Below are 15,048 nucleotides of genomic sequence, written 5' to 3'. Positions count from 1 at the left end.
GACAAATCACATGACATGTGGGAAGGGAAATGGCTAATTGGTCCCTATTTGGACATTTTTTTTTACTTAGGTGTGCACTCACTTTTGTTGCCAAGGTTTAGACATTAACAGCTGTGTGTTAGGTTATTTAGAGGGGACACAACATTAAACACTGTTATACAGGCTGTGCACTTTACATTATAACGGTGTGTCATTTCTTCAGTGTTGTCACATGAAAGGATATAATATCCCTTATGTGACATACTGTATGTAACCTTAAAGGGTGCATTTACACCTACAGTATCCAGCACAACTGCATGTTTGAAGCTGCAGACTTTATTGAAATCTATACGTGTGAATAGACCCTAAATTAGTTTTTACTCTTTTTCAGGGGTAAATAGAAAGAAAAAATTGCCTAGTAAATAATACATGATCTTTGTTCTCGGGGTTTGTACAATTATTTTAATTTTTTTTTTTTTTTTTTTAGCAATTTTATCTTTTTATTGCTTTTGCACAATAAAACACAGTTTTGGTATAACTCTCTTGTGGTATAACTCTCTACATTTCATGGCTCTATACTAGTACAGCAATATGAAATTTCTGTTTTTTGTGTCTCATACATCTTGAGCAGTAAAATCTCTTTCTTACAGATATTTTTGCAGTTTTTTTTAGTTCTATTAAGAGATCTCCAGAGGCCACCCTGTGATAAACACTATGAAGTGCAGGGTATTTATACCTCCAGCAGGGCCTCCTTTCTTCACATACGTAGAGAACATGGGTGCTTTTATCAGGCCCCCAGCTGCCATGACAACTCATCGGCACTTTATAATTTGGTCACAGGAGCGGCGATAGGCTAATACAGCCCCCCCTTCCTCTGTCTTACTATGTGGATGCCCTGATGCTCGTGGAATTTAGGGGGTTTTATCCAAGACAACACAACTATATGACTAGTTGTGGTAAATGCTTTAAAGGCTAAATGTCCAGTTTCATACAGCAAAGCATTAAACTCCAAACAAAGTGAGTGATATCTGGGCACGTTGTCAGTCTGCGGTCCCTTCATTCAGGTCCCTGCTGTGTATATGGTGTGCTGACGCCGATCTCTGTTGTGAGGTGTTGAGCCTGTTATCCTCCCAGACACTTTGTTTGTATAGTGTGCTGGGATATTGGGGGTTACAACACACATATGGCTAATTTCGCTACACTTTCCTCTATCTCTGATGCATCTTTTCTCTTCCAGGGTTGCCGGAAAGAAATCCACAAAGAGAACAAAATCCATTAATGGGTCATTGTACATTTTCCGAGGGAGGATCAATACAGAGGTCATGGAGGTGGAGAATGTAGAGGACGGGACAGGTGAGGGTGAACACTGTCTTTGCCTATAAAATGGCCGATTCTGGATGTTTGCTTCCTGAAAATAGACAGGGTCTTGTATGTCTGAGTATCAAACCCTAGGAGCGTGAGGTCGTTCTTGGACTTTGAGGTCATGGGATTGATTTGTGTTCTCCAGGATTAAAGCCCTTTATTTTGGTAGACGGAGGAGTAGGACCCTTTTGGACAGGTTGGGAGTTGCCTTTACAATTTCCAATAAAGTGTTAATAAGGATAGAGCACAGCTTTTTTATTATCAATGTTTTCCTCCTCATAATCTATTGTTCAGAGATCACCTTTATAGAACAATGGCAGTCCTGGGAAAGATAAAACGTGATTGGTAACGTCTGCACTCCAAAAGCCCAGGGCCCTTTATGGGTCAGGTGTTAGCAGAGGCTGACATGTCCTCTGTGGTTCTTGACGTAGCAGAGTTTGAGGTGCCCTCTAATGGTAATAGTAAAAAGAGAACAAACCGTAGACTGCACTCACCATTCAGAGGTCTTGCTTTATTGCAGAAGACAATGCATTTAAATAATCCAGAAATGGTGAGTGCAGTCTACTGTTTGTTCTTTTACCTATGGACTGTGCACCACCTATATCAGTGTGTGGGGATCGCGCAATGTTGGATTCCTGCTGAGTTAGCATCCGCTCCAAGTTGTGCATGTGCTGGATCATTTACTCTACATACATCATTGGGAACCCTCTTAGGCTAATGTCATAGCAGTTGTTGAGGCACCTTGTAAAGGTATTATTTTGACATGGGTCATGGTGTCTGCATGGGTCATGTATTTGCAGTCGTTGAGGTGCCTTCTATGGGTCATGTCTTGGCAGAGGTTTAGGTTCCGCTAGATGGTTCATGTCTTGGCAGAAATTGAGGTTAAAGGGGTATGCCAGTGAAAAACTTTTTTTTTCATATCAACTGGCTTCAGAAAGTTAAACAGATTTGTAAATAACATCTATAAAAAATCTTAATCCTACCAATACTTATCAGCTGCTGAAGTTAAATTGTTCTTTTCTGTTTGACCACAGTGCTCTCTGCTGACACCTCTGTCTGTCACAGGAACTGTCCAGAGCAGGAGAGATTTGCTATGGGACTTGCTCCTTTTCTGGACAGTTCCTGAGACAGACCGACAGATGTCAGCAGAGAGCACTGTGGTCAGATAGAAAAGAACAACTGAACTTCAGCCGCTGATAAGTACTGGTAGGATTAAGATTTTTTGATAGAAGTAATTTACAATTTTGTTTTACTTTCTGGAGCCAGTTGATATGAAAATAATTGTTTTTCACTGGAATACCCCTTTAAATCAGGACAGAGTAGTTCCTTCTTTTGAGTCCACCCCTGAAGACCTAGTTTCTGGTAGTCTGTTATTAGACTATTGAATGTGTACCCAGTCATTCAATCATTTTTAGTTTATTTAAGCCTAGGGATACAAGATTTATACTGGACAGTAAAACCATGGCATCATGAGGATAATGTTAATAGTAGTTGTCTTGATGTAGTGGGTTGTTGTTTAGTCTCTCTGGCAGCAGGTTATGTGTGGGTACGAAGCTGCCAAATCTTAAATCATTATACCTCCAGGTGTATTTCTTGTTGTCACCCATATGCTTATCTGCAGATTCCAGGTGCCTGAAAGGGTTAGGTTTACTTGGACCCTATTTTGCACTGTTCCTAATGGTTCTTGTCTTCTTGACAGCTGATTATCACAGTAACGGTTACACTGTCACCAACGGTTGGAAGATCCATAACACCGCCAAGAATAAATGGTTTGTCTGCATGGCGAAGACTCCTGAGGACAAGCAGAAATGGATGGATGCAGTCCTGAAAGAACGAGAGCAGCGGGAAAGTAAGTGTAGTTTGCAGATGACTGCTGTGAGATGATTGGCTGAGCATCTTACAACACATGGCTTAAGATGTTGTCATGAGGCAGCAGACTTTGGGCATGCTGGGGGACGGACATGAGGGCACACCAATGTCAGCTCAGGTCACACTCGGAGGAGCGAAGTCTGAGTGCTTGGTCCGGGCTACCAAATCCTCCCCTCCAGTATTACCACCATAGAATTAGTAATTATCATTACGCTCTGTTGCGGTCATGTCTGATGGACTATCTTTATTTTAAATCCTAGTTAAACAATACACAGTGATTAGGGGGATGTAGCCCCAAGATCTCCATACTTTATTACAATGATTTGTTGACGTCTCTGCTACTAATAAGACAAAAAGATGATGCAGAGATGTAGAGCCAAGTCGTTAACTACCTTGATATAAATTGGGAAGCTGAAATCTGCAGGACCAGCAAAGAATTTTAACCAATAGGCCAGGCAGAATATGAAATGTTGACCTATGAGTTCACCTAGGTAATAGTGACCACAGCATGCACAGCTAAATATATTTATTTTTTTATCTCTTAATAAAATGTTTAATATTTTTGCCCGGCATGCAAACCTCATGCCTGCGTTGTGGATACAAATTATGGCACACGCACAATGAGGTTCCCTGGCAAACCTAATACTGCTAGAAAATGTCATGATAGACAGACCCTTATTACTAATATCTAAATTCTTTAATGACAGAGTTTGTTCCACAGGATTGGCGCATAGCAAATGTGGTGCCAATATTCAATGAAGGGTCAAAAAGTGATCCTGAAAGCTGTAAGCCCATATGTTTAACATCTATTGTGGGAAACTGTTTGAAGGTTTTACTGAGGGACACTTTTCTAAAGTCTTATAATAAAAATAACCTTATAACACAGCGTTAGCATGGTACTGTCTGACTAATCTAATCAGCTTCTATGAGGAGGTCCGTTCTAGATTGAGGCTGTGGATGTTGTGTATCTGGACACCATACTAAATAAAAGGTTGGTACATACAATAAGAATGGTGGGACTAGAGGAAAAATGTTAGTAGTGGGGTAGTGGGTCCGCTAATTTTTTTATTTTTTTAACAGGGTACCTTTAATCATGCTCCTGGCATCCGAATATGTCCGAAAATATTGGGGCCACTTCTGATCCCATGACATAAATGCAGACTATTGCAATGTGGAGACAGTGGCCGGAATTCCCATACAAGTCTATGGGACTTTTGGTAACTCTGTCCACAGATTGTGATAGTTTGCAAGCAAGTCACGGGATTAGAAGCAGCCCGGATATTTTTGTATATCTTCTGCCACTGGGAGCATGATTAGAGGTACCCTTTCATTTTTTATTAATGACCCGGTAAAGGGATTACTGTGTCAAATCGCGGTGATCACACTAAGTCACACTTGAGGTCAGTGAATGGGTAGCAAAGGAAAGCTAGCAGTCATGGAATATTGCACACCACCAAAATGTACATTTTTCATAATTTTGGTTGCGTGCAATATTCCATGGCTTCTAGCTTTCCTTTGCTTCCTTATTTTTTTTCCTTTTTAGCACCCCTCTCATACCTATAGTTGTGCCCATTCATACATATTGAAGTCAGTGAATGGGGCCGCATTGGGACCCACAAGATGGATTTCATGCAACTGCCAGGACATAGTTGCTGCCACTTTCAGGTCACAGTACGACTCCTATTTTCTTAACTTAACTGCGATGCCACACAATCCAAACACTGTGACACAACAATCTTGTTTGCGTGACCCTTGTCACAACCAATATCGCAGCCCCAGGATTATAGTTTGAATTTGCTGGACTCTAACTTTTTCAAACCCTATCAATTATGTAACTATCTTATAATAATCCTATAGATTGTGCAGCTTTGTATAGCTGGCAGTGCCGCTATGGAATCTTTCCTGGTGGAAAGTTCCGGATGGGCTGCTCCTGCAGAGTCAGCGTTCTGTGGAGATGCTTCTGGTCCGTCCAGTGCATTAACCGTAATCCCTAATGTTTATTGATTGCAGAAAATACATAATTAATACTGCGATACAGAATGACGCAAACAAACAGTTCAGCCAGAGAGGACCATATGCGTGGAGTTTGTGTAGGGAGGGGACCAGGCATGCGGGGTGTGTTCTGGGGGAGGTCTGAGCGTGCACAGGATGAGGATGGAGTGTAAATCGCAATGTAAATTATAATGTACTGCATGTGTGGAATGGGAGGCAGTGAAGGGTGAATGTAGTGACAACATTTCTGGATCACTTCCCACTTGGGGACGTCCCCCAGTGTGGTTCCCACCCCCCTAGTAACGTCACTGATGTGCCTTAGGGTGTCTGTAATGGGTCAGCTGACTTCCTGTGGACTATAGGCTGACCTCATCACCCCTCCTACTAGCCTTCAGATCCCTCCCCACCCAGATCTTATAATATTTTTTATGGGGTCAGGATTAGTAGTGTTTACACATTGCGTTTTTGCTGTGTTTGTTTTTGCAGTGATTTTTCAAATATTGTTGTAAAAATTGTGATTTGTCGTGATTGTGCCAAATGTTGACAGAAAAAATTAGGTAAAAATTCAGTGTGTAAATACAGCCTAAAGACCCTTAAATCTTCATAAAACACCCTAATTGTGATAATAGGTCAAATCACTTTTGCCTCATGGCACATCGAAACTACATGAAGTGTGGACTGACGTCAACCCACTTATGCGTCGTTGTTTAGGCTTCTAGTTGCTGGAGTCTATCCAAGTGAATAGGTTGGTCTCATTATGTGAATTGAATCACTCCCTCTCTTTGCAAAGTCAGAGGTTTTATAGCAAGCATGCCAATTTTAGTTTTTCTCCTAATCATACACAAACATAGCTTAAAACTCATGCCTGCCACATCAGCTAATAAGGGGACACACAAGACATACAAAAGAAGCTCTACATGGTTCTGTAATAATAGCCTATTCTGCACTACATAAACAAATTAATACTCCTGGAGTGCTTCTGTAAGGCTCCATTCACACTATATGTTACTCCATTTTAAAGACCCGTTACAATGTCCCGTTAAGAAAACCCTTAAAACGTCCGTTACAAAATCCCATTCAAGTCTATGGTATTTTTTGATCATCTGTTATCACCCTTTATAGCCTGTTATGAATAACGGTCGTTATTTGTGACAGGAGAAAAAAACGTTACATGCGCAAACTTTTCTCCCTTCACAAATAATGGCCGTTATTCATAACAGGCTATAACGGGTGATAACGGCTAATAAAAAATCCCATAGACTTGAATGGGACTTTGTGACGTTTAACTTCCGTTTTTAAAGGGGTAGTCCAGTGGTGAAAAACTTATCCCCTATCCTAAGGATAGGGGATAAGTTTGAGACCGCTGGGGCCCCCTGCGATCTCTCTGTACGGGGGCCAGGCTCTCCGGCCAGATAGCTGGTGTCGACCACCGCACGAAGTGGCGGCCGACACGCCCCCTCAATACATCTCTATGGCAGAGCCGGAGATTGCCAAAGGCAGCGCTCCGGCGCTGCCATAGAGTTGTATTGAGGGGGCGTGTCGGCCGCCGCTTCGTGCGGAGGTCGACACGCCCCCTTCCTGCGGGCTTTCGGGGCTTCGTACAGGATCTGCAACTTATCCTCTATCCTTAGGATAGGGGAGAAATTGTTCACCACTGGGTTCACCACTGGATATCACCTTTAGGGGTTTTCTTAACGGGATTGTAACGGGTCTTTATAATGGTCTTTATAATATAGTGTGAAAGGAGCCTAAGATAACACAGACCTCCTCCTGGATCTCTGAGCTGACAGTCTACCTGTATGTAGTCAAGTGACTGTGGCTGTATCCCAGATTTATCCATAACTGTGAAATGTCTGCCCCAGGGGCTTACAATCTATAGTGAATGTCCAGGCTTAGCTACTGTGTTTAGGAATGTTGTTAACATTTCTGCAGGTCTGAAGCTTGGGATGGAGAGAGACGCTTATGTCATGATCGCAGAGAAAGGGGAGAAGCTTTACCACATGGTCAGCAAGAGGTCGAGCCTCATCAAAGACCGCCGAAGGAAGTTCAGCACCATCCCAAAATGCTTCCATGGAAAGTGAGTGCTGCAGCTGAAAAGCTCTATTCATGTCCGTGACCTGAAAAGCTCTGCAGGGTGGTGGAGCCGCACACTGTGCATACGTAATGACCCCCAACAAGCCACTCTATTCATTGCTGTGAGGGACGAGTCCTGTGCTTGCTCCTCATATAGAGATACCTCCCAAATTGGCCCCTCACATACAGACAACGCCCTGATCAGCCCCTTGTATAGAGATGTTGCCCTGATCAGCCCCAAACACAGAGACAATGCACCAGACAATGCACCAGATATTGATTGATGGAGATCACTGATTGGAAGGAACTATTGTCAGTAATTGAGGGGGTAGAGACACCTGGATGTCAGGGTCTGGGGTTCGGTGTTTGCAGATCTTTGTGGGAACCTTCAGTATAATGTGAGACCACTGTCAGGATCCCGCACCGCCTGCTTTTCCCCTTACATAAGGTGCAGTATTGGCCCTATATGTACATTTTAAAGGGGTATTCCAGGCCAAAACTTTTTTTATATATATCATCTGGCTCCGGAAAGTTAAACAGATTTGTAAATTACTTCTATTAAAAAATCTTAATCCTTCCAATAGTTATTAGCTTCTGAAGTTGAGCTGTTGTTTTCTGTCTAACTGCTCTCTGATGACTCACGTCCCGGGAGCTGTGCAGTTCCTATGGGGATATTCTCCCATCATGCACAGCTCCCGGGACGTGACATCATCATTGAGCAGTTAGACAGAAAACTTCAGAAGCTAATAACTATTGGAAGGATTAAGATTTTTTAATAGAAGTAATTTACAAATCTGTTTAACTTTCCGGAGCCAGTTGATATATATAAAAAAAGGTTTTGCCTGGAATACCCCTTTAAGCTGTTGATCTGTTTCTTATACTCTTAATGGAGAATCCTTGAAATGTCCATAGGTCTAAGGAGCCGCAGTCGTCCTGTAACAAGTGTGACTCATGGAACACAGATGAGCGCAGGAATACCACCATTGTCTGGGGCCGTTTCCACACTTCCTAAACTAACATAGCCACTTAACCCCCACACAACTGCTACAATTGGCCCCATATTTATGAATGGCCGACGCCATACTTAGTCTTATCTTTTGCTCATCTGCCTTTGCACAACACAGCGTTTCACTGACGTCAAATGTTTTTTCCTTTGTTGTATATGTTGCTCTTGATGGTGTATAAATGTGTACCACAATGTACTTACAGTGAAAGCCCTGTTCTCTTATCTTATCATGGGACCCCTGTTCTGTGGTAACATTTCTGGCCCTCACTCCTGTCTCTTGCAACTGAGGCCACATCATCCTATGGTCATGTTAAGATTTCTCTGGGCTTCACTTCTGTGTTTCTCTCTTGCAGTGAATTTGTCTCTTGGCTGATGGAGAACGGAGAGATCGGTAAACCTGAAGAAGGTGTCAACCTGGGCCAGGCCTTATTGGAGAACGGGATCATCCATCACGGTAATAAGGCTGCCTGAGGGGTGGGGCAAATCACTTGTGACTTGTGTATTGATCTATAAGGTGGTGGTTACAGTGTGAATGACGGTCGTCCTGAGATCCGTAGAGAACACACATACCTCAATACAGCAATGATGTGAGACATCAGTATGCAAGTCACAGGAGTGGACCTGCTAGACACTTCCACAAGAATTGTAGTGCAACTCTAGGACCTGCTGATTAGTCACTGACTATCAGATACTCTGGCTGCTGGCCCTTCCCCACCCTGTGTACAGACATTCAATGAAGTGGTTTCCAGAGGATGTTGCCTGCCCCTCCTGCTGGCCCTGGGTTTACTATAGGGGGTGATCTCCATGTGACTTCCATCTCTTCTCTGTCATGCTTCATGTTAAGATTTGTGCTTTTAATTCCTTGTGCTACTGATTAGTTGTGTATGGCGCGTTGTGTACAAAGAATGACAAATGATATTACAGCAGCAGGATGGCCATGAGACAGGGTTTATAACTGAAGGTGTCCAGTACACACTGCTGTATGCCTATAAAATCGACAGCCATGACAGTCCAGTCCAGCACAGTGTGTATGTATGTATGTGTGTGTGTGTGTGTGTGTATATATATATATATATATATATATATATATATATATATATATATATATTAGTATACAAAAAAAAAAGGATTGCAGCAGCACACATTGGTCAAAAAATTGAGGCTCTTAGCGCACTTTTTGATCAAAACCTGTCCCCCCATCCACCACGTGGAGGTGGCCTCATTTAGGATGGGACCCTAACACAAATTCTGAGCCTAAAACTCATCCACTCACCTTTGTTGGGCATATAGCCTCTGACTGGGTGACATGCTGGATCCATTAATAATTTAAAACACCTCCTGTGAAAAAGGGGGAGGGGTGCACAGCTAAAGAGGGTGCCATTCCCCCTGAGTTGTACAATCAAGCAAAAAGAAAAATAGCCAGCACAATAACCTAATACACGGGTGCATGCTGCTGTGGCAAATACAGAGTATACAAAAAAAAGTGTTGCAGCAGCACACATTGGTCAAAAATTTAGGCTCTTAGTGCACTTTTTGATCAAAACGTGTCCCCCCATCCACCACGCGGAGGTGGCCTCATTTAGGATGGGACCCTAACACTCATATCCACTCACCTCTGTTGGGCATATAGCCTCTGACTGGGTGACATGCTGGATCCATTAACAATTTAAAACACCTCCTGTGAAAAGCTACACATACACACTGCTAAAAAAAAATAAAGGGAACACTTAAACAACACAATGTAACTCCAAGTCAATCACACTTCTGTGAAATCACATTGTCATTCAGTGTTGCTTCATGAGTGGACAATCAATTTTACATGCTGTTGTGCAAACAGACAACAGGTGGAAATTATAGGCACTTAGCAAGTCACCCCCAATAAAGGAGTGGTTCATCAGGTGGTGACCACAGACCACTTCTCAGTTCCTATGCTTCCTGGCTGATGTTTTGGTCACTTTTGAATGCTGGCAGTGCTTTCACTCTAGTGGTAGCATGAGTCTACAACCCACACAAGTGGCTCAGGTAGTGCAGCTCATCCAGGATGGCACATCAATACGAGATGTTGCAAGAAGGTTTGCTGTGTCTGTCAGCGTAGTGTCCAGAGCATGGAGGCGCCTCCAGGAGACAGTCCAGTACATCAGGAGACGTGAAGGAGGCCGTAGGAGGGCAACAACCCAGCGCCAGGACCGCTACCTCCGCCCTTGTGCAAGAGGGAGCACTGCCAGAGCCCTACAAAATGACATCCAGCAGGCCACAAATGTGCATGTGTCCACTCAAATGGTCAAAAACAGACTCCATGAGGGTGATATGAGGGCCTGACGTCCACAGGTGGGGGTTGTGCTTACAGCCCAACACCGTGCAGGGCGTTTGGCATTTGCCAGAGAACACCAAGATTGGTACATTCGCCACTGGTGCCCTGTGCTCTTCACAGATGAAAGCAGGTTCACACTGAGCACATGTGACAGATGTGACAGAGTCTGGAGATGCTGTGGAGAACGCTCTGCTGCCTGCAACATCCTCCAGCATGACCGGTTTGGTGGTTGGTCAATAATGGTGTGGGGTGGCATTTCTTTGGGGGGCCGCACAGCCCTCCATGTGCTTGCCAGAGGTAGCCTGACTGTCATTAGGTACCGAGATGAGATCCTCAGACCCATTATGAGACCATATGCTGGTGCGGTTGGCCCTGGGTTCCTACTAATGCAAGACAATACTAGACCTCATGTGGCTGGAGTGTGTCAGCAGTTCCTGCAAGAGGAAGGCATTGATCCTATGGACTGACCCTCCCGTTCCCCAGACCTTAATCCGATTGAGCACATCTGGGACATCATGTCTTGCGCCATCCACCAACGCCATGTTGCACCACAGACTGTCCAGGAGTTGCCGGATGCTTTAATCCAGGTCTGGGAGGACATCCCTCAGGAGACCATCCGCCACCTCATCAGGAGCCTGCCCAGACATTGTAGGGAGGTCATACTGGCACATGGAGGCCACACACACTACTGACCCTCATTTTGACTTGTTTTAACCTGTTCAGGACCCATGACGTAACGTTACGTCATGAGTCCGCTCCCAATCTATAACGCGGGGCCACGTCATAGCATGGCTAATAGCGCGCGGCATTGATCGTGGTGCCGCGCGCTATTAACCCTTTAGACACGGTGTTCAAAGTTGAACGCCGCGTCGAAAGTGAAAGCATGCCGGTTAGCTCAGGGAGCTGTTCGGGATAGCCGCGGCGAAATCGCGGCATCCCGAACAGCTTACAAAACAGCTGGAGGATTCCTACCTGCCTCCTCGCTGTCCGATCACCGAATGACTGCTCAGTGCCTGAGATCCAGGCATGAGCAGTCAAGCGGCAGAATCATTGATCACTGGTTTCCTATGAGAAACCAGTGATCAATGTGAAAGATCAGTGTGTGCAGTGTTATAGGTCCCTATGGGAGCTATAACACTGCAAAAAAAAAAAGTAGAAAAAAAGTGAATAAAGATGATTTATGATTTAACCCCTCCCCTATTAAAAGTTAGAATTTTCCCATTAAAAAAAAAAAAAAAAGTGTAAAGAAAAATAAACATATATGGTATCGCCGCGTGCGGAAATGTCCGAATTATAAAAATATATTGTTAATTAAACCGCATGGTCAATGGCGTACGCTCCAAAAAATTCCAAAGTCCAAAATAGTGCATTTTTGGTCACTTTTTATATCATGAAAAAATGAATAAAAAGCGATCAATAAGTCCTATCAATGCAAAAATGGTACCGCTAAAAACTTCAGATCACGGTGCAAAAAAATGAGCCCTCCTACCGCCCCATACACGGAAAAATAAAAAAGTTATAGGGGGTCAGAAGATGATAATTTTAAACCTATTAATTTTCCTGCATGTAGTTATGATTTTTTCCAGTAGTACAACAAAATCAAACCTATATAAGTAGGGTATCATTTTAATCGTATGGACCTACAGAATAAAGATAAGGTGTCATTTTTACAGAATAATGTACTATGTAGAAACGGAAGCCCCCAAAAGTTACAAAATGGCGGTTTAAAAAAAAAAAAAAATTTGTCTCACAATGATTTTTTTTTCCGTTGGGCTGTAGATTTTTGGACAAAATGACTGATGTCATTACAAAGTAGAATTAGTGGTGCAAAAAATAAGCAATCATATGGATTTTTAGGTGCAAAATTGAAAGTTATGATTTTTTAAAGACAAGGAGGAAAAAACGAAAGTGCAAAAACGGAAAAACCCCGGGTCCTTAAGGGGTTAAGGACATTACATGAAAGTTGGATCAGCCTGTAGTGTGGTTTTCCACTTTGATTTTGAGTGTGACTCCATATCCAGACCTCCATTGGTAGATAAGTTTGATTTCCATTGATAATTTTTGTGTGATTTTGTTGTCAGTACATTCAACTATGTAAAGACAAAATTATTTCTTACGATTAGTTCATTCAGATCTAGGACGTGTTATCTTAGTGTTCCCTTTATTTTTTTGAGCAGTGTAATATATATACATGCACTCACACTTATTAGCCATAATATTAAAGCCACACTGCCTAATATCATATTGCTATCCCAGTGCTCTGACCTGTCGAGGCCTAAACTATATAGACTTGTGATTTCTCCTGTGGTATCTGCACCAAGATGTCATCATCATTAGATCCTGTAATATGCGAGGTGTGACTTCATGGGTCAGACTTATTTCTCCAGCACATCCCACAGACACTCTATTGGATTGGGAAATTTGGAGTCATCATCTTGATCTTTGTCTTGACCCCTGATACACATCATTAAGCCTTGGGCTCCATAACCCGGCCTTTGATACCCAGTTATCCTTCCTTGGAGCAATTTTGGTACATGCTAATCACTATGTGCCCAGGGCATCACAAAAGACTTTTGGAGATGCTGTACACTAGTGGTCTAAACATCACAATTTGGCCTATGTCACTCTAGCTTACATCTTTAGGGCCCTTTTGCAGAGGCGGCGTAAGCCCAGATAACAAGCACTGTTCTTGCTGTCGGCACTACGTTAATGAGCCTTTTGAATGGTTGAATCATTGTGTAGGCCGGGTCACATGAACGATCACTGGATCATTTGCTTGGCCTTGTAAATTCATCATTGTTGGCGAAAGATTACCCGTTTACATGGAGCAGGTGCAACCTATAGCAATGATTTTAATGCCTGATTAAAAGTTGAGTGTTTATCATCCTTTTGGCTGTTCATTGGCCCTTTTACATAGTTCCTATGAATACTCATTCGTCTGATCGGCCCACGTCGGGGGTCCTTTCCTCTTGCCTGTTTTAAACATCAACTTCAAGAACTGTCTCATCCCTTGTCCTTACATATCCCCCTTGCCAGGCACCATTGTCATTAGACAATCCAGGTTATTCACTCCATCTCTGCATTTCATTTTATTATTTATTATTTTTGACCAGTGTATACTTCAAAGTACACACAAATTACAACACTTCTGTGTTTCTTTTCCACTTTTAGTGTCAGACAAGCACCAGTTCAAGAATGAGCAGGTTCTCTATCGCTTCCGCTATGACGATGGGACGTACAAGGCAAGGAGTGAACTAGAGGACATCATGTCCAAGGTACTCTCCCAGCTTCCTTTCTAGAAAATGGTTTATGGCACCAAATACTGGCCCTGATAATCTCTCCATGTGACAGAAATTTTGAGTATCATTCACTGTAAGGTCTGTGCCAATAGTCTGATTTATTAAAGTCACGTGACCCAAGTAAGTACCAACTATCACTGCTGCTACCTGGGGGGGATTCTGTTGATGACATCATCAGTTATTCTTATCAACCAGCAGAATAGTAAGTGCAGCTCTAAAGTGTATGTGTGTATATATATATATATATATATATATATATATATATATATATATATATATATATATACACACACACAGTGAAGTTACTGGGGTCAAACATATGGAGATTGATGCCATCAGTGAACTGTATATTGGGGTCATGGATAGAGCTGAGCTTTAGATGTGTGCGGTCCTGTTGGTGACTCCGCTTTGTTCTTTTGCAGGGTGTCAGACTATACTGTCGTCTTCACAGCCTTATAATTCCAGTAATAAAGTAAGTGTGATTCATCCTCTTGTGATGGTTTGTGCGCTGCCGTCGCCTTCTCCATCATGTCGGTAATGGCAGCGACAGTAAGGCTATGTTCACATGGCAGAATTGCAATGGAATTCTGCATGAATTTATAGCCAATTCACTTCAATGGAATTCCTGCAGCTGAATGGGACAGCAAAATCCCATTGAAGTGTCTTGGCTATAAAGTCATGCAGAATTCAATGCAGAAATTCTGGCATGTGAACATAGCCTAATAATGCAAGGGAGTAATGTATTTGTTTAGCTAAGTGGGTCTCCGGTGAATCTTTATGACAATGCACTGTTTACTTTGTTTTAAATCCTTTTGGCACTTATTTAGGAAGTAGCATTAAACATTTTAATATATTTTTTAAGGTGGCCATCTGTGGTGTAAGGGTAACTCACGTCTTCTTCCTCATGATAATGTCTTGTCGCCCACCATAGTGATGGACATCAGTGGCCTTTAATAAAGAGTACCTATCATGAACTCATCTGCTGACAGGCTCTGCAGGCCATCCTGCTTGCCATGCACAGGCTGCTCCCAGGCTGGCATGGGTCCGAAAGTTTTTCAAAGTAGAAAAAAAATATATAAAGATACATTTTTGTTAATCACATGGTATTAGAAAAAAACAAAACATTACATTACTAATACATTGATTAACAAAATATA

At 42.6% G+C, this 15,048-nt stretch overlaps 1 protein-coding gene across 1 annotated transcript in view; it reads left to right on the top strand.

Moving 5' to 3' along the window:
* PREX1 (phosphatidylinositol-3,4,5-trisphosphate dependent Rac exchange factor 1) overlaps nt 1-15,048 on the top strand; it is a 129,013-nt gene that overhangs the window by 72,491 nt on the left and 41,474 nt on the right. The window contains exons 8-13 of the mRNA XM_056549313.1: nt 1,217-1,332; nt 3,041-3,190; nt 7,135-7,279; nt 8,635-8,735; nt 13,764-13,867; nt 14,314-14,363. Coding sequence (XP_056405288.1) covers nt 1,217-1,332; nt 3,041-3,190; nt 7,135-7,279; nt 8,635-8,735; nt 13,764-13,867; nt 14,314-14,363 — 666 coding nt within the window. The remainder of the gene's footprint in view (nt 1-1,216; nt 1,333-3,040; nt 3,191-7,134; nt 7,280-8,634; nt 8,736-13,763; nt 13,868-14,313; nt 14,364-15,048) is intronic.

Source organism: Hyla sarda, chromosome 12 (genome assembly GCF_029499605.1).
Source record: "Hyla sarda isolate aHylSar1 chromosome 12, aHylSar1.hap1, whole genome shotgun sequence".
Taxonomy (NCBI): Eukaryota; Metazoa; Chordata; class Amphibia; order Anura; family Hylidae; genus Hyla; species Hyla sarda.
Note: the sequence above shows the minus strand (reverse complement) of the source record. Positions and strands in the feature narration are given on the sequence as shown.